At 41.4% G+C, this 20724-nt stretch overlaps 1 protein-coding gene across 2 annotated transcripts in view; it reads right to left on the reverse strand.

Moving 5' to 3' along the window:
• Positions 1-1059: 1059 nt before the first annotated feature.
• SFXN2 (sideroflexin 2) overlaps positions 1060-20724 on the reverse strand; it is a 121271-nt gene continuing 101606 nt past the window's right edge. For both annotated transcript variants that reach the window (XM_073596143.1, XM_073596142.1), the window contains 6 exons: positions 19184-19244; positions 13298-13364; positions 8946-8995; positions 6701-6750; positions 5286-5333; positions 1060-2233 (listed from right to left, as the gene is read on the reverse strand). In XM_073596143.1, coding sequence (XP_073452244.1) covers positions 2134-2233; positions 5286-5333; positions 6701-6750; positions 8946-8995; positions 13298-13364; positions 19184-19244 — 376 coding nt within the window. In that variant the 3' untranslated portion in view covers positions 1060-2133. The remainder of the gene's footprint in view (positions 2234-5285; positions 5334-6700; positions 6751-8945; positions 8996-13297; positions 13365-19183; positions 19245-20724) is intronic.

Here is a 20724-nt window from a genome sequence, read left to right on the forward strand (position 1 = left end):
AGAGACTGCAGGCATGGTACAGGAGACAGTCAGAGACTGCAGGCATGGTACAGGAGACAGTCAGAGACTGCAGGCATGGTACAGGAGACAGTCAGGGATTGCAGACATGGTACAGGAGACAGTCAGAGACTGCAGGCATGGTACAGGAGACAGAGATTCCAGACATGGTACAGGAGACAGTCAGAGACTGCAGACATGGTATAAGATATGTCCTTCCGCTCTATAGAGGAGCGCTCCACTAACAGGATGGGAGAGAGCCCGCACCTCCTCCCGGTTCTCTCCTCTTTGCCGCTGACACTTCCCATGTCCACCTCCTCTTGTCCCAGCCCTGAGTGTAGGGATTGGGGAGAAGCTGAGCGGCCACAATGTCCGTGGTGGGGGGCCACAACTGAAAACTAGGGAGCATCCCCATAGATCCGGCCATGGAGAGCAGGGTGCATCTTCTGTTTCTCGCGGGAGAGGAGCTGGCCGAAAAGCACACGGAGAAGCGAGAGAGCCCCGCTGTTCAGTACAATTAGAATACTGCCTTACAGTGTCTATATACAGAGCACCCTTTGTCTCAGCATCCAGCCAGGGAGAACCCGGATCCAGCGCTGTGTGGCTGGGAGTCAGAGCTGGAAGAGAGAGGTGTGCAGCGAGGAGACAAGGCTGGTGGGCTTTTAGGACAGGCGGCCCAGCGCCCCCTAGCAACGCCACTGGGAGGAGGAGCTGGGGATGGCACCAGCCAAAGGGGAGGAGGAGGCGCTTCTATCGTCACCGGTGCAACCCTACTGTCCGGTCTACATGGTGGTCTATGTCCTAAAGCAGGCCATACACTATCTGACTGTACAATCCCTGTACAATCTCCTTTAGATTCACCAAAAAGTTTTAGGTAGATCTAAAGGAGATTGTACAATAAAACGGTTTAGTATCCTAAAGAGGGCATGAAAAGAAAACATAGTACCCATGAGAATACCCCAAAAGTCACTTTTTGTGCTTTACAATAGGTTTGGTTTAGTGACAAAATTGTTTTAAAGTGTACCTGTAGTCAATGCGTGCAAAATAGGACTCTACAACAAATGCAATAGAATGGGTTTTAATTAAAATATAAACTGTTTAGCAGCCAGAGAAAACATTTTATTTTTTTAACAAATTTCCTTATACAAATACTGATGAATATCTTTGGTTCTGCTGTGTAATAAAGAATGGACTTTTGAAGCACACCTTAGGTCTAACCTAAAGCTGGCCATACACTGTGCCAGTTTCAGTTGGTTCCTGATAAAGCAGTCAAAATTCAATCCATGGGTGGTGCTGTTGGCTCCCCTTCTGCCCGACATCAAAGGGGCCAGTTGGAAAAATGATGTCTGAACAGCAGCTGCATCCAAACAGATGGAGCCGCTGTTTAGGTATTCGGAAATCTACCACCGGGGGCTGTAAAAATACAATAACCTGACAGGAGCGATTCGACCATCTGCCCAGTCAGCACAGATGGAGGAAATCTGTTTTTTTAATATGAATTTTTTTGTTCATCAGTGTATGGCTAGCTAATACCTAATTTGAAACCTCTCCTCACCCCCCTCCCATTTACGAAAATGCTTTATCATTGAAGCAGCTACAAAAACTGTATAATACTAACCTGTAAGCAGCTAGCCGGACTTGAACACATTTCTATTGGAAGAACACTGCTGTCAAAGGGTTGGTTCTTTTTGCAGATGGGGCCACTGGGTGGCTGGCTCTACCTGTATACCACCCTTTTACAGCAATGGGGTTTCTTATGGTACTTGTGTTCAGACTTGGTCACCTGGGAGATGCCCGGATTAGCTGGCAAGTGTAACAAAGCATTTTGTACAGGCTTAGGTGATAAGATAGCAAGAGGATAGTAAATAGGTCAAAGTTAGACTTTAAACGTGCTTTAAGAAAGCATACCAAAAGTCATTCTTTATAGAGAAAATTGAGGAATTTCAAAAAAGAATAATGAATTTATAAAACATCTATTCCATGCGGAGGCATATTATTTTTCAGAAAAAAAATGAAGCTATATGCAGCTCCTAGGAAAATTAAAACTTTCTTGGCAGGCAGAACACAAAGTGGGTCTTGGCTCTGAATAAAGCTGATTCCTGGGTTTGGATACATTTTGCTCTATATGTCCAGTTGTTATAATCCTTTGTTAAAGTAAACATACTGAATTCTGTCTCCATATTCCTTATGGATAGAATATCGAAGCTCTGGTTCCAGATTACTCACAGCCATAGAACTGAAAAAAGAACAAAAAAAAAAAAAAAGGGTTAACAGAGACTAAATATTGCCAGACATTAGAGTCCGGACAAACTGCTAGTCGCATGGTTGTCATGCTTATCCGATGGCTTTCATAACCAGTGACCCAAATCGAGCAAGCAGATCAGGTGTCTGATTTGCTGTATTCCCGTTCCAGGATGCAAACCACTTAAACCAGAGACACCCCAACAACTAGATAAATGATGAAGAAACTCCTGCGCTGTCAGAAATACCTATGCTAAGGGGCACTGCTGCAACACCTAAATGGCTGATCCAAACAGACAAAAGTGGTATGAATAAAGTGAGTGGTGATTGCGCTGTGATAAAAAGGGGAAGGGGGGAAGAGGAAGGGGAAGGGGCTAACTCAAATGTATAGAGAGGTGAGTGAAAAAATAAAAAAATAATATATTTAAAAAAATATAATAGGGCTAGTATCATACTAGCACATGAAAAATATTATTTTAGTATTTAAGTATTTGCTGAGTTACCACATATGTGCTAGTATGATACTAGCCCTTTTGCACTGAGAACTTTCTTTTCTTTTGTTTCAGTATTTACAATATTTTTCATGTGCTAGTATGATACTAGCCCTCATGCTTATTATATTTTTTTAAATATATTATTTTTTTATTTTTTCACTCACCTCTATACATTTGAGCTAGCCCCTTCCCCTTCCCCCCTTTCCCCTTTTTATCACAGCGCAATCACCACTCACTTTATTCACCCCAACAACTAGCATTTTAACTCTTTAGCTGCCAGTGCCATTTTTCAAAACTTTTTTTGCAAAACATGATATATTTTCTGAAAGCAGAGAAATAAAATGTAGAATAAAACGTTGGTAGTCAGGTCACACAATATTTGTTTATTAACCATTTGCCGACCGCCGCATGTACATATACGTCGGCAGAATGGCCCAGCTGGGCAAATGGGCGTACAGGTACGTCCCTTTGAATTTGCTGCCGTGTGGTCACGTGCGTGCCGCCAGCGGCACGCGCCCCTTTCCCGGGAGCTCCGTGAGTCGGGTCGCGGGTCCTGCGGACTCGATCGTGAGGGGATACCCACGATTGTCTCACGGAGCTGAAGAACGAGGAGATGCTAATGTAAACAAGCATCTCCTCATTCTGCCTAGTGACACTGTCACTGATCATAGATCCCTGTGATCGGAAGCTATGATCAGTGAAGTGCCGTTCGTAGCCCATCCCCCTAACAGTTAGAAACACTCCCCAGGACACACCTAGCCCCCTAGTGGTTAACCCCTTCACTGCCAGTGTCATTTTCATAGTAATCAGTGCAATTTTATAGCACTGATCGCTGTAAAAATGACAATGGTCCCAAAAATGTGTCAAAATTGTCCGATATAATGTCGCAGCCACGGTAGAAATCGCAGATCGCCGCCATTACTAGTAAAAAAAAAAATTATTAATAAAAATGCCATAAAACTAACCCCTATTTTGTAGACGCTATAACTTTTGCGCAAACCAATCAATAAACGCTTATTTCGATTTTTTTTTACCAAAAATATGTAGAAGTATCCGTATCGGCCTAAACTGAGGAAAAAAATATTTTTTTAAATATATTTTTGGGGATATTTATTATAGCAAAAAGTAAAAAATAATGCGTTTTTTTTTCAAAATTGTCGCTCTATTTTTGTTTATAGCGCAAAAAATAAAAACCGCAGAGGTGATCAAATACCACCAAAAGAAAGCTCTATTTATGGGGAAAAAAGGACGTCAGTTTTGTTTGGGAGCCACGTCGCAAGTCCACGTAATTGTCAGTTAAAGCAACGCAGTACCGAATCGCAAAAAGTGCTCTGGTCTTTGGCCAGCGAAATGGTCCGTGGCTTAAGTGGTTAAAGTGCAACTAAAAGGCAAAACTTTTTTTTTTTTAGTGTCGGATAGAGTGGAGAGGGATTAGAACATCTGTCAGTTTTTACTGCTGTCTGTGCACCCATTTAGGAGATCCCCCCCCCCCCCCCCCCTGTATTTGTCCGGTTTACTATTATAATTGAAAGTGAAAGTAAAATAAAATCCCCAAATTTTGGGTTGTCCCTAGAAAAACAACTGAGGGGAAATCTTCCAATGAGGACATTAGTTCTGGTGACCTGGGGGACCCCAAGGAATACTCTTAATTTGCAGGGATTTTGCAGGGATTTCCTCTCACTTCCTGTCTAGCTATGGGACAGGAAGTGAAGGGAAATCTCCGCAAAGGAAAATACAGGGCACAAAATAACCTGACAGGGGTTATAGCTCTCCCTTACTCTATCCAAAATGAAAAAAAAAAGTTTTGCCTATAGTTCTACTTTAAATCTACGCTTTCAGTAAAAAATACACTCAAAATAAATTTTAGTGCACATAAACATAATATTATACTCATTTTGTTGGTAAAATAAAAGGGATGAGTTTGCATTGAGTAAATTGATACCAAATACAGTATGTCAAGCCTGAAAACTGTGCAGGTCAATTAAACAGCTAAAAACTAAAGTACCTACAACTGTCCATAGACGATGCTTTAAAAACCTTTACAGGTCATCAATTTAGAGTTAATAGTGAATGATGGTGCTAGAACTATTGCTTAGGCGTGCATGGTCATTCCTAATGTGTGTGGCAAAATTAGTTCTCTGTACATTTGGGCACCAGACACATGCATTTGTGTTTGTATGTGTGAGGCTAGGGGGCTATAAAAAAAATTTGGGGGGTGTTTACTCATTTTATTAAACTGTAATTTAAAAAAAAAATGTTTTTTATTGCTATCACATGGGAGCTGACAAGCCTGCTATGTTATAGCATAGTGCAGGTGACAGGTTATCTTTAGGGAGACATCAGGGCTCTTTTAGACTCCCAGTGTCACTTCTACACTCTGATGAAGCTGGCTGAGCACAAATCAGCATGTAGGAATGATGGCGTGACATTAAAGCCCCATGAATCACTTCTACAAATAAGCTGGGAGCCTGGAGAAAAAAAAATGTAAAACAGCCAATGAAAGGGAAGCACAGGCACTTCTATTTCAACAAAATAAAAAGCAAAAAGTGTTACCATCGTTGTGGAAACAATGAACAGGCCACAGGAACCATGAACAGCAAGCTGTGGAATAAAAAAACAGAATTATAGAGAAGGTCAAGACATCAGGAAAAAGTCTACATTAGCCAGGAACTTGTCTTGCATACAAACGGTACACAAACACAAGTTGGCCAACAAACATGAATGTAGTGACGTACTATGTGGAATTTCAGCTCTTGAGTGCCACCCTTTGGGCACCTTCTGCTAATGTCGTGTTTGGTGAGCATTGATTCCGAGCATGCGTGTTTGTACTTTGGACTTTTGTGTGACGGACTTGTGTACACACGATAGGAAAATCTGACAACAGACCATTGTCCGCTGAAAATGTACTAGCCTGCCATCCAACATTTGTTGTCGGAAAGTTGGACAACAATTGTCTGATGGAGCGTACCAACGGTCGGATTTTAGGCAAACAGTCTGTCATCACACAATTCCCTACCGAAAATCCGATCGAGTGTAGTTGGCACCACAACTATAACAACCGTCCTGACTGGAAGATCTCTCCACTGTTCCTGTTGTGATGACTCAAACTGTACGATTTGTCATCACTTTAAGTCCCTGTTAAAGTGGTCTAGGCCCCACCATTTGTTAGGAAGCGCCCAGACTGATCAGGGGTATTTTGAGGAGAATAAGACCACCAAGGGGACCACATTTTCTAAAATTTGGTGTGGGAGTCATGGAGAATACTAATCATAAGGTCGGTCATTATAATCCTCAGCACAGCGATCGAAACAGAGGGTTTCTTTAAAGGCTCTGGCAATGGCTCTCTTTGCAGCGTTTGAAGGAGTCCGAAGACCCTGGACCAGAAGCCCATCAGCTGAGGACAGGACCACCAGGTGTGGATAACGTCTCCCCGATGTCCACAGCCCCTAAAGCATCTGTCGCTATAGGATGGGTTTGCACTGGCTATATGGGCCGGAACCCAATACCACCTCTAGAGAACCTTGTAGGCAGCCACCAATGTAGTAGTGTTAAAAGGAGCACTTTGTGACATGAGACCAGGCCTTACTCCACTCCTCAGGGTCAATGGATGCCGCCAAATCATGTTCCCGCCGAGACTAATAGGGGGTGGCAGCAGAACAATCGAGTTCATTGAGGGAGGAATAGTATAGTTATATAGGTAAAAAACGTCTTGCTTTTACAACCATTTTACAAATCACATCTGAGTTTCAGAGCTATTTGAATATCCTTGTTTTAATAAACAAGTACATTGTAACTGAAGGTGTAAAAACCATACTATAAAACGGCTAAGTTACAATTGTTGAGTATAGGACCACTTTAATAAACTTTAAAAATCAACTTACATTATAATATTGTATAAAATAATAGTAAATAAAGACATTTTAATGTAAAAATTGAATCTAATCACATACTGTATAATGTATACTTACAATCCACCAGCTAATGTAACTTGCAAGGGAGCATGAAGGAAATGGATTTTCTGCAGAAATTAAAAACAAAGTGTTTATTTTATCCATGTTGATCATAAATTCCTCTATCAATTTATAATCTATTTATCCATGCACATACTAATTCCTGGTATACACGATGAGAAAAATGGGATGAAAAATACTGCTTTGATAATCCAATATTATGATCATTAGTACACAGCTTTTGAGAGGTGATTACGACAGTTTAAGCAAAATTATCCGAAGGGACAAGCACAAACATTTTTCTCGAACGATTTTAATATAATCCGTACAGTATTTGTCAATAAAAAAATCAAAAGACCAAGACCACTCATGCTCGGAAGTGAAAGAATACATTACAATACACCATTATCAAGTTGTATTCTGTCGTACAAGAATTTTCATAACTTTAGTAACCGATTGGTTTTCAATGAGTCTAGCATGCAAAAAAAAAAACCACAGGCGATCATTCGTGCGATATTCCGATCGTGTGGCTTTAGTGGAACTACCTGAAGGTGGTAGGTGCAAATTGCAATGCTCTAATTTCCATCCGCCCCTATGAGTCTAGTAAGCTACAGCAATTGTGGCGCTCTGGCCCAAAGCAACTGATCCGATTACCCTATTCATTTAAACAATGAAACCTAATGGGTTCCTAAGGGTAGGAGTTCCCCTTATGAACTACTGGTCACAAAACTGATTGGTCTACTGCATGCCCCTTTTGCACGGCCGGTTTGTTGCGGCTTTCAGGATTCCAGTGGCAAGAATCTGTGGATTCTTGCTACAGGAATGACCGGCTTATGCGATTAGCATCGGCCGCTCAGCTAATTTAAACTAATGGCAGTCAGCTGTGTCCAGGCTCGGACATCTGTCCCGGAACCGCAGCTTATATCTCTGCGTGTGGCTACATGCTCAGCAGCGGCCGCTGTTGGCCCGCCATTAATTTAAATGGGCTGAGCGTCGATGCTAATCGCATAACCCGGTCATTTCTGCAGCAAGAATTCGCAGATACTTGCCGCAGGGATCTGGCAGCCGCAAAAAAAAAAAAAAAAACGGCTGTGTGAAAGGGGCTGAAGAAGATCAGTCCATTTTTTTTTCCAATTTTATATCTAGATGAGATCAGTATTATTCCCAGCGATCGCAGATAGAAAACTAAAGCAAATGAAGAGCCTCTGGCCATGACAATGACTGAGATTATTTGTTTTGGCTAAATTGCCTGCTATGAGCAGGAGATCCCCTTTAGCTAGTTTCCTTGAATCAGCTTCATAATATTCAGTGAGGCTTGTTATTGAAACTGGATGCAAAGATGAACAATTGCCTCTAGCTACCAATCATATCTGACCTTCCAGGTGAAGGAAGAGATTCAGCTGCTATGGGTAACTATTTGTGGTTATGACAATCAGCAGTGGATCTTTTTTATAATTTGATGCGGACACAGAAATATATTATTCAATGTTTGTTTTTTTTTTTCCAGCACACATTACTGAATGAAATCTGAAAGTGCTCACAGACTTAAAATGACCTTTGTCTGACCAGTATCAGTCTGACTGGGAGACAATCATTGTCTCTAGGTGTGCCGTTCTCTCCAGGTATACTCTGACCAATCCATCAAGAATTGTTTTTTTTTCAGGTTGGACTTTCCCAGCCACCCACAACCCCTGAAAAGTGGGTGAATACCTAGGAGAGGATCTTTAATTAGGAATATCTTTCGGAGGTCAGGTGGTGCCTACAAATTCAAAAGCCATCTAATGTCTGTGGGTACATAAAGGCATGTTTCACAAGGTCTTCAGCTTGTATAAGAGCAGTGTGAACAGCAAGCTTTGACAAAGCATTTGCAGAGCTTTCAGGAAGCTTTATTGAAGCTTTTAACAGTACCATTCAACTCCAGTTTGTAAATGTTAAACACAGAACCCAATGGGAGTGCTGATTGCCACTTTAAGCAAGCTGCTAGCAGGCTGTCAACAAGCATCAAGAAGTGCTGAAGCCTGCTAGCAGCTTGTTTAAAGTGACAGTCAGCACTCCCACTAGGATCTGTGTTCATCATTTACAAACTGGAGCTGAACTGCAAAACTTAATGTTCACACTGGTCTTATATAGATGCTCATGCGAAACAGGCCTAAAAGTTGGCTGACCACCATAGAAACAGTCCTATGTTCTCGTTCCTTAGTTTTTCTTTAAATCTGCTTATTATATAGATAATAATGAATCTCTTATTTATTTATCTACTTACTCTCATAAAGGGGAAAGACTCCAGCTTCTGCATCAAAATTGGCAACAGGACTGAAATTAAATCACAATGTATTAAACCAGAAAACATTATAAAATTATTAAAGATATATCAAAATTACTGCATAATGCATATATGCACCCTTGTGTACAAAGATGCAAAATAAACTTTCGGAGTACCAGATCATTTGTGATTGTGAATTATCTTTAAAAGAAAAAATTTGTACAAGAACAAAAGTCTCAATGATGTGTGGACGATCATCAATTAAATGTAAATCTTCAACTGGAATGCTTTGTCGATGCAGCCCTCCTCAGATAGGGCAATCTAGTGGATAACTGTAAAAAAAGCACACAGGAGGGCGCAAACTCCTAGTGGATTACCAAAGATTTATTAATAATAAAATGAACAAAGAGCCAAATCCATACTCACAAAAGTGGACAAAATGCATGTGTTGTATCACATCAAATCACGATCCAGTGCTGGTGTCACGAGGCCTGACCTGAGAGCAATATAGCTCTGAGCAAGGGGGTGCGTCCTCCGAAACGCATCAGCTTCCTGACACAGCGGTGCATCAGGTCGCACATGACATCAGCACTGGCCACTTTTGCAAGTATGGATTTGGCTCTTAGTTCATTTTATTAATAATAAATCTTTGGTAATGCACTAGGCGTTTGCTCCCTCCTGTGTGCTTATTTAAGAGAAACATTGTTCAAAGGGATTAAAATAAATGTATCCAAAAACTAGAATTCCAGCTATGGATAGATACTGGGTTCTTCTTCTATGTCACCCTGCCAGATATCAGATCTAAGTTATTCCCCAGAACGGTGTATAATATAACACACATGGAACATTGATTCTGGTGGTGAAAGCTCCCAGCTGTAGTTCTATGTTTGCTTTACCCACTTAGAGTCTCGCTGTACCATCTGCAGAAAAGGATGTCCTACTGTTCTGGCCAAAAATTGAATAGTTGAACAAATAGAAATTCCAATAGAAAGAAAGGGAACCTTGTATTTTTAACCGATGGTAACTGAAGTCCCCTATTGGTGGGTGATCAATTTGGAATTCCAGTCAAAATGTTCTTTTTGGTTTTGGATAGACTGAGTAATGTTAGAATCTGTATCAAGTATTCACTATTATCCATGATCAGGCTGCAGAGATCTGCCTTTTTTATGTTACCAGGACAGGAAGTAAAATCTATTCAATAGGGATACAGACAGCAATAAAAACAATACAGGTACTCCTCACTTAATGACAAGGTTCCATTCCAACGACCAGGTCATTAAACGAATTGGTCGTTAAACGAGGAGTCACACGTAATCAATATTTTAAGCATTCTTAACTACTGTACTGTATTGTGAAAAAAAAGTCTAACCACAAAACTCCAGCTCAATAACGTTGTTTTAATTTGCATAAGTACAGAACACAAATTAAAATTCTGTACTGTACTGTAGAATACAATGATATACAGCGCGCCGTTCTATGGGGAGAGCTGGTCGTAAGTCCGAGCGTTTTTTAAACAGGTAAGTCGTTAAAACAAGGAGTATCTGTAGTTTGGTTTAGTACATTTTTATTTCTTTTTGAAATGAACAATTACACACATCACTTTTATATCAGTACTGCATGTGCACAAATAATGTTGGGGTAAGAAAACAGCATTATAAGCATAAGGCCTAATAGTAGAGTGTATAAAACAAAAGAAGAATTTGGGTCATTCAAACATATCACAGAACAGGAGGGTAGACTGTCTAGGTAATACAAGTCTAATGAACCGAATAACAAAATAACTGTTGATGCTCAATGAAAGGCAAAGGGGGAATATATCGGAATGGACTGGATGAATTTAGTGAAGGAATTAGAAGAAAAAAAAAGGGGGGGAGGGGCTCTTGATTAGTTTCAGCTGTCCAAATCCTTTTTATATGCAAGCGGACTTATGCTCAGGGCTCTGCCCCTCTTTGTGAGTGAAAAGGCTGAGTGCTAAGAGAACACTAAAAAAGGGAGGACTAGAAGGAAAAAAAAGGGGGGGGGGGGGGGGGTAGTAGGTGCAAGAACCAGTGATGCCATTTGTCATGTTATCAAAAGTTGATGAAAAGGGCAGGTTCATATCACCTGAGTATCCCTTTGGAAATGTAAAAAATTATCAATCCATGGAATACAAACATTGTCAGATTTGTCTAGAGAATTGTTTTGTTGTGCAGTTAACTTCTAGGAGTGCACAATCACTTATCTGGCTGCTGTAAGTATATGGTAGGGCAATATGAACTTGAATATGAAGCTTGGTGTACACCTAAGGCATTATTAATAATTTAGGGAAGAGTTTAAGTAGTATTTATCTTAAGCGTCTTTTCATTGGCTGAAGTTTTTTTTGCAATTTACACAAAAACGTTTTTTTCCCACCTAAAAACTTGACTGTTGCCATCTCTCTCTCAGTGGCATCTCTGAACTTCTGGATGAGAAATGTGAACTGTACACATCACACAATGATCACCTGACCATATGGCAAACTGACTAAATGTCCCTTAATACCTTCACTTTTTTGTTTTTAATAATTTCTTTTTGCTCCTCTCCTGACAGCTACATAAAAAGTTATGTACAGAAGGGGAGGAGCTAGTTCAAAACAGAAAGTAATTAGATGCTCCCAGAAAAGGCGAATTCTAGGATAAGAGGGATGAGTCTGGAGAACTGACTCTTTCTAGAGTAGTCCAAATTTCTGGCATGCTCCAAGGCATATTGCAAGTGGATTAAAAATAATTTATGGAAAGTAAGGACAATGCAAGTAGGCATTTGTAATCTTTTATTTTAAATTTTTTTTAAATTTTACCTGCATTTGTTTGGTAAATTTAAAGCTGAGGTTTAGGTTAAAAATGGATTGCGTAGCTACAATGGTCCAGCTTGGACCAATGCAAGTATGCATATTTTATAGCTGAGCGATCCCTGTCCAAAAACCTTTTTATATGAGATCAGACTGATGCTCAGGCTCTCTCTCCCTGCTGTGGGAGTGTGCTGTTGGATGAAAAAGATGAGTGCGCACAAAACACTAAAAGGGTATTTGTGTTTGTTTTTGGGAAACCAATACGGGACACACTAACCTATGATAAAATAATGGCTTAGACAGGCTGATGTTTTGTTTGTTGATGGACTTACTGTACAATGCCATTCTATACTGAATCAGTGTTTGTTTACTGCCTTTCCTAATAAAAATGTATCTGCTTGGGCTGTTCCTGGGTGTCCCTGTCTTGTGTATGGTTTATTTCTGCAACAGCAGTTAAGCCCGTTTCCCTTACACCGCATAACATAAATAAGAATATACTTTCCATTCAGCAATGTTAGGGTCAGTTTTGACACTTGAGTCAACAACATCTCTAAATCTGATACACAAGTAAAGCTTGGTTCACACTATGAACTGCATTTGAATTGGCAAGGAACTGCACCGCATTCCTGTTCATTTCACATACGATTCAGTGCGGTGCAACTCGAGCCCATTCATTTTAAATTAATCGCACCAAAGAAGTGCATGCACCTTTTTTAATTGCACCGTAACCAGATTGCATAGTTGTTTTGTACCATACGATCCGACACAAGCAAATATCCATTCTTTATGACCTGCTTTTGGGGTGTTAACTTTGTATTGACAACCACAGCAGATAGCAAGGCACAGGTCGCGGTGCTTCTCGCACTGCATAAGTTTGTGTCAATAGCCAAGGATTGCCGCCCTATAAATAATAATGAGCGATGCTGTAGCTGCCCCTTTAAAAGTGAATAAATCACCTAGTGTTTAATAGTGCAAGATTAAGACCCCTTTTACAATGAGGCAGTTTTCAGGCGTTTTAGTGCTAAAAACAGCGCCTGAAAACTGCCTCCCATTCATTTGAATGGGTGCTTTCAGATTGGGGCAGTGCACTAGAGGGGTGGTAGAAAGTCCTGCAAGCAGCATCTTTGGGGCGCTGTAAAAAGAGCTCCAAAAACGCCCCTACCCATTGAAATGAATGGGCAGCATTTCCAAAGCGCCTTAAAAGTGATTAAAAAACGCCGCTAAAGAACCGCAAAAATGACCGGCGCTTTAGCGGCTAGTTTAGCAGCGCTTCAGTGTGAAAGGGGTCTAAAGGTGGTAGCGCTATTGTGCTCATACAAGCGATATAAATTATGAAGTAAATGCACCGTAATCACCAAAATTATGAATAAATAACAGCAATCATGAATAAAAAATCAATAGCATAATATGCAAACATAAAGTCTATAGGTAATAGGTGATAAGTGTGAACCTAGCCTAAAGGAGTGTATTATTAATAAGCTACTACTTCGAAATAACCATTATGACACCACTGCACAGTTGTCTTGCCAAAGAAGCAAACACTTACTCATCCCGGGGGCAGCCATTGCAATTCGGGACATTACCACTTGACTAATGCCTTTGATTGCAGCTTTCTACATTAACAAAGAAAGTAAAAATATACATAGAGAAAGCAAGATTATAGAGTTTCCACAATAAGAGAGACATACAGGAATTTATATTGAGAAAAAAAACACCAATCTGGAAAATTGTAACTACTCAGTGACTACTAACAGGTCACGTCTTCCAAACAATAAAACGTGCTAATAATCAATGTGCTTCATTTTACAGTGTTTATGGACATTGCCATGCAAGTGCCTGTAAAACTGGAAAACATGACCTTTTAGGATTCTGAAGGATCAGAGATGGAAACTGATCTAGACAGAGGTAGAAGTAGAGTGATTTAAGTCCACAAATATATAGCTCTTTGTATATAGCTCTTTGGTTCTGCAAGGGATTCCGATACTGTAGTTCCACAATTGATGGAGGGCCAGACTTCCCATAGCAGAACGTTTTGCAAGTAAGAGTGCATTGCACTTGCTGCCTATTTGCAGAAGCGAGTCTACCGGATTATATATCGTTTTGTACCCTGGCTGGTTTACGTTGTTCCTGCTCTGTTTACACTGGTTTGCCTGGAATGTAACAATGGTTTTCTGTTTTTGAGTGACATCTGGCAGCCGAGACAGGAATGTGCTGCCCTCTACTGATGGCTTTCTGTAATACATACACTGCACCAAAAATTTGTTTCAAAGGACAAGGTGATTTCAGAGTTGTTTTTTAGCCAGAAACAAATTTAACAGAAATGTACAGTTAATGTATTAACCTATCAGATTTAAAAATGCAGAGAGCACAGTGTAATGCAGTAACCTACAGCAACCCATCAATATTCTGTCTGCTGGTAAACAATTAAAGGTGAAATCTGATTGGCGTTTATGGATTGCGGCACTTAGCATATCATCACTGCTCTATATTACACGAGTGTGCCAAATAAAAGAAACATCATAAAAAGAAGCAATGGTGTTAAAGGTGCAGTTATTTTAAGGTAAATATACACAGGCATTTGCAAGATGCATTTACCGGATATACAGTAAATAAATAGAGGAAAGACGCTTGTTCTACGTTTACCAGGTTTCAGGTCTTGTCGTCTCCACCACTTCCTGCTTTTAAAAGGCACTTTGACATTTTGCTTACATAAAAACACATGTAAGCAGAAAAATGTATTCGAAAAAAAGGAAAATGTCTGTAAAGTACAGCGACTTTACCATCTTCTTGAGAAAAATGTGCATCTTATAAATGACTGTGTATGAGCTCTTGGATAGTATTAAAAATGATGCTGCACAGGCTAGTAAAAATGTCCTCATTGAAGACTCAAAAGGCTAAATTCAGCATTAGGACAAGGGCAAGTATGTTCATCTTCAACCATCTGACCAATGACGGCCCATGCATTGTGGGCGCCGCCCCCCTATCCATGCGCCCGACCCCTTTCAGGATGCCAGGCGCATGGATTCCTATGGCGGGGTGGGAGGTGGTGGTACTTTTTGGAGCACCTGATTAGAGCCAGAGACTCTAATAGGCTTTAAAATAAGGTGGACTCGGGGCGCAGAGTGCGCCCTGATCCCACCCAATTGTGTGATGATAGCGAATTAATTTTCGCTATTTTCACACTAACCTTCCTCCCTGCCAATCAGAAGGCAGGGCGTGAGATCTGTTTCCTGATTGGCCAAAGCACCAGGCCACCCTATTGGATGCTTGGCGCTTAGGAAGAGGACTGGAGGAGTCCTGTGTCCTGTTCATTCTCCCGGGGCTGAGCTCTGGCTGATGATAGTCCAGCAGTGTTGGCGCCGACTCGTCCGCAGAGCACTGTCCATACAATCGTGGGACGGGCTGGGGGGGTCACAGGAAGAGCTGCTCAGGCTGTAGAAGAAGAAGGTGAAGAGGAAGATCATAGTCAGCAGCAGGGAGACTCTGGGCTGAGCCCGCAGCGCTTCCAGGTGGCCGGCAGATCCGATGGTGGGGTTCAGGGTGCCACATTCGATGAGTGGGTCCAGGGGGCAGGCATGGCACTGCGGTGCCCACTACTTCTACCCAAGTCTGTGCTGAGATCTAAGTCCTAGGAGAGGGTTGTATGGGGGGAGGGGAGGGGGACAGCATCATCCATCCATAGATCAACAGGAGAGAAGCCGGAAGATGAGGATAGGATGGGCACAGTGGCTGTATTTGGTGGGCACAGTGGCTGCATATACTGGGCACAGTGGCTGCATATGATGGGTACAGTGGCTGTATTTGGTGGGCACAGTGGCTGCATTTGATAGGTGCAGTGGTTGTATTTGCTGGGCACAGTAGCTGTATTTGGTGGGCACATTGGCTGCATGTGCTGGGCACAGGGGCTGCATATGATGGGCACAGGGGCTGCATTTGATGGGCACAGGGGCTGCATTTGATGGCACAGTGGCTGCATTTGATGGCACAGTGGCTGCATTTGATGGCGCAGTGGCTGCACTCGATGGGCGCAGTGGCTGCATTTGATGGGCAAAGTGGCTGCATTTGATGGGCAAAGTGGCTGAATCTGATAGGCACTGTGAGGCTGCAATTGATGTTTTTTTTAAAGTATTTTTCAGAATTTTTCAGTTTGTTTGCGCCCCCCAAAACATTTTGAGCACCAGCCGCCACTGCATCTGACTGTCATTTTCAGCTGTTATTGGAGTCAGCTGAAATAACCACATTTTGTGAAAATAAGGATCCTTATCCTTGTGAATTAAGCCTAGTGTTCTAAAAAATGATGGAAAGAAAAAAGGTGACATGTTGCCCATAGCTAGTAGTAGTTAATCACATTCGGCTGGACTTGTTTGGTAATGTTGAAGATGATTCACAAGTCATCTGAGTCCACATGATGTGACTAACTATTACTAGCTACAGTGAGGAAAAAAGTATTTGATCCCCTGCTGATTTTGTACGTTTGAACACTGACAAAGAAATGATCAGTCTATAATGTTAATGGTAGGTTTATTTTGACAATGAGAGACAGAATAACAACAAAAATATCCAGAAAAACGCATTTCAAAAAAGTTATAAATTGATTTGCATTTTAATGAGTGAAATAATAGTATTTGATCCCCTATCAATCAGCAAGATTTCTGTCTCCCAGGTGTCTTCTACACAGGTAACGAGCTGAGATTAGGAGCACTCTCTTAACCGCATTACGGCGCGGCACGCTTTAACTGACAATTGCGTGGTCGTGCGACGCTGTACCCAAATAAAATTGATGTCCTTTTTTCCCAAAAATGGAGCTTTCTTTTGGTGGTATTTGATCACCTATGCAGGTTTTATTTTTTGCACTAAAAACAAACAAAAAAAAACCCGACAATTTGAAAAATAAAAATATTTTTTACTTTCTGCTATAATACATATCCAATAAAAAAAAAATGTAAAAAAACAAAATTTCCTCATCAATTTAGGCCAATATGTATTCTGCTACATATTTTTGGTAAAAAAAATCCCAATACGCGTATATTGATTGGCTTGCGCAAAAGTTAGGGACTTTTAATTTTTTTTAAATTGTTTTTACTGGTAATGGCGGTGATCTACGGTTGTTAGCGGGACTTCCGACATTGTTGGACAGATCTGACCTAAGTGACACTATTTGGAGAACAGTGACAGCAATACAGTAATCAGTGCTAAAAAAATGCACTGATCCCTGTATAAACGACACTGTCAGGGAAGGGGTTAACTACAGGGGTGATCAAGGGGTTAAATGTGTTCTCTGGGAGGTGTTTCCAACTGTGGGGAGGAGTGGATTCACTGAAGGAAAAGAGAGATCGTGATTCAGCTTAGCTGAAACACTATCTCTCTCTTTTCCTCCCTGACAGAGCAGCGGTGTGCTTTGTTTACATCGGCACACCGCTGCTCCGTCTCTCCTGTGAACGATCGGCAGGTCGATGTGGCCATTGTGGCCGCTAGACCTAATGATTGACTCCTGCTGTGTCCAATCACAGCGGGAGCAGTGCACCCCCTAAACCGCATGCACCAAATGACGTATATGATTTTGCACACCCGGGCCGCCCTGCCGCAGTAAATGTACGTGGGGCGGTCCAGAAATGGTTAAAGAGAGTGCTCCTAATCTCAGCTTGTTACCTGTACAAAAGACACCTGTACACACAAAGCAATCAATCAGATTCCAATCTCTCCACCATGGCCAAGACCAAAGAGCTGTTCGAGGATGTTAAGGACAAGATTGTAGACCTACATAAGGCTGGAATGGGCTACAAGACCATCGCCAAGTAGCTTCGTGAGAGGGTGACAAAAGTTGGTGATTATTCGCAAATGGAAGAAACGCAAAATAATTGTCAATCTCCCTCGGTCTGGGGCTCCATGCAAGATCTCACCTTGTGGAGTTTCAATGATCATGAGAACGGTAAGGGATCAGACCAGAACTACATGAAAAAATCTTGTCAATGATCTCAAGGCAACTGGGACCATAGTCACCAAGAAAATAATTGGTAATACACTACGCCGTGAAGGACTGAAATCCTGCAGTGCTCGCAAGGTCCCCCTGCTCAAGAAAGCACATGTACAGGCCCAAATAAAGTTTGCTAATGAACATCTGAATGATTCAGAGGAGAACTGGGTGAAAGTTTTGTGGTCAGATGACACCAAAATCAGGCTTTTGGCATCAATTCAACTTGCCGTGTTTTGTGGAGGAGGAGGAATGCTGCTTATGTCCCCAAGAACACCATCCCCACCGTCAAACATGGAGGTAGAAACATTATGTTTTGATGGTGTTTTGCTGCTAAGGGTACAGGACAACTTCACCACATCAAAGGGACGATGGACGGGGTCATGTACCGTTAAATCTTGTTGAGAACCTCCTTCCCTCAGCCAGGGCATTGAAAATGGGTCGTGGTTGGATATTCCAGCATGACAATGACCCAAAACACACGGCCAAGGCAACAAAGAAGTGACTCAAGAAGAAGCACATTAAGATCGCCAAGTGCCCTAGCCAGTCTCCAGACCTTAATCCCATTGAAAATATGTGAAGGGAGCTGAAGATTTGAGTTACCAAATGTCAGCCTCAAAACCTTAATGACTTGGAGAGGATCTGCATCAAAATCCCCCCTGAGATGTGTGAAAACCTGGTGGGCAGCTACAAGAAACGTCTGACCTCTGTGATTGCCAACAAGGGTTTTGCCACCAAGTACTAAGCGGGTAAAACGTTCCGGAGCTAAATTGGTTAAGAGAGTGCTCCTAATCTCAGCTCATTACCTGTATAGAAGACACCTGGGAGACAGAAATCTTGCTGATTGATAGGGGATCAAATACTTATTTCAGTCATTTAAATGCAAATCAGCTTATAACTTTTTTGAAATGTGCTTTTCTGAATATTTTTGTTGTTATTCTGTCTCTCACTGTTAAAATAAACCTACCATTAAAATTATAGACTGATCATTTCTTTGTCAGTGGGCAAACATACAAAATCAGCAGGGGATGAAATTATTTTTTTCCCCTCACTGTATATCACAACATGGGAAGATAAAATAGTTAACTGGCTATATCTCTCTTCAATACTTTATAAGACACAGACATGGAACAGAACAGAGCTGGTGAAGTCAGAAGTATGAACTGTAATACTAGTTCTGGCCCAGTGACTCAAAGTATTTAGGGAATTGCACCGGCATGACAGCCAGACAATGGGCATTTTTAGCAAGATAAGTCAGCAATTTCATGCTACATACTTCCTTCTGTACAGGTTTCCTTTAAAACCCAGTGTGCCCTCAATCCCTAATCACTCAGGATAACAGCAAAGTAATGGGGATGGATCTGGAATCACATAAAAAGCTTAGTCCATTACAATAACTTGGTTACTGTTATAATGTATGTAGATGTATTCTTATTAAATATTTTAACAGGATTGACTTACTCTTGAGTGTCCCAGCTTATTGTCATTTTCATCAGTAACAGCAATTCCATTAATTAGTTCCCTGAAGAGCACAGCAAAAAGTGATAAGAGCACTTCAATAAACATGATACACTTACAGGTACTAACAGTACCTACAGACTTTAGAGAAGACTAAGACATTGTAGAAGGTTATATTGGGGAGAACGAAGGGACATTGGAATGCTAAGGGATACTGTGAAAGGTTGTATTGTGGAAGACTAATGTACACTGTGAAAAGTTAAGAGACATTGTGGAAATTTATACTGCAAAAGACTAAAGGACTTTGTGAAATACTAAGGGACACTGTGGATGGATACATTGTAGAAGAGTGACGAACATTATGGAAACTATATTGTAGAAGCACGAAAAACATTGTGGAAAGTTATATTGTGAAAGACTAATGAATACTGGGGGAAGTTATCAGAGGTGTAACTAGAACCTTCAGGGCCCCGATGCAAGAAACCATGAAGGGCTCCCCTGATTCCCGATTGGGGCCCTTCCCTCCGGTCCCGGTGATGGAACGCCAGGGCCCGATCGCAAGTGCAACCTCTGCAACCCCGGTAGTTCCATCACTGGTGTCAGTCATTTTTTAATTTTATTTTTGTATTATTTTTAACCATTATATTTTATTTTTTACAAAATTTTAAATTATTTTCACATTTTTTAGGAGCCCCGTTGGGGGACTTTGGTGAGGTATTAGGGGTCTAAACAGACCTCTGATGTTCCACCTTTGAGACGGAGAAAGGAGATTGAGGACACAGCCCTTAATCTCCATCTTTACAGCCTTAGCTGCACAGAACGAATATAGACAATAGTTCTGTGCAGAGCTTCCCATTCATTCACAAACTAAATCATACTATACACAGTTTACTATGCTTCAATTATGAATGGAACCGATCACTAACTCTGTCTATTCAGACAAGGAAGGGGCCAGTAAATGACATGTTTACTGCCTCTTTCTCTGCTGATTATGCACGGACATAAGGACGTTATGCACGGCTAAGGGACAATTTGGAAACTTATACTGTGGAAAACTAGGGGACATTGTGGAACGTTATATTGTGGAGGACCAAGGGATGCTCTAGAGCAGGGATCTACAAACTACGGCCCTCCAGCTGTTGCATGAGGCATTGTAAAACTCTGACATTCACAGACATGACTAGGCATGATGGGAATTGTAGTTCCTGAACAACTGGAGGGCCATAGTTTGGAAACCCTTGCTCTAGAGCAGGGGTCTCAAACTGGCGGCCCCCCCAGCTGTTGCAAAACTACAAGTCCCATCATGCCTCTGCCTGTGGGAGTCATGCAACTGTCAGCCTTGCAATGCCTCATGGGACTTGTAGTTTTGCAACAGCTGGAGGGCAGCCAGTTTGAGACCCTTGCTCTAGAGGGTTTAAAATCAGGCTCGCTTTTGCATAGAAACCAATCAGCTTCCAGGTTTAATTGCCAAAGCTTAACTGAACAAGCTGAGGTTAGAAACTGATTGGCTACCATGCACAGCTGCACCAGATTCTGAGTGCACC

Source organism: Aquarana catesbeiana, linkage group LG08 (genome assembly GCF_042186555.1).
Source record: "Aquarana catesbeiana isolate 2022-GZ linkage group LG08, ASM4218655v1, whole genome shotgun sequence".
NCBI classification, from domain to species: domain Eukaryota; kingdom Metazoa; phylum Chordata; class Amphibia; order Anura; family Ranidae; genus Aquarana; species Aquarana catesbeiana.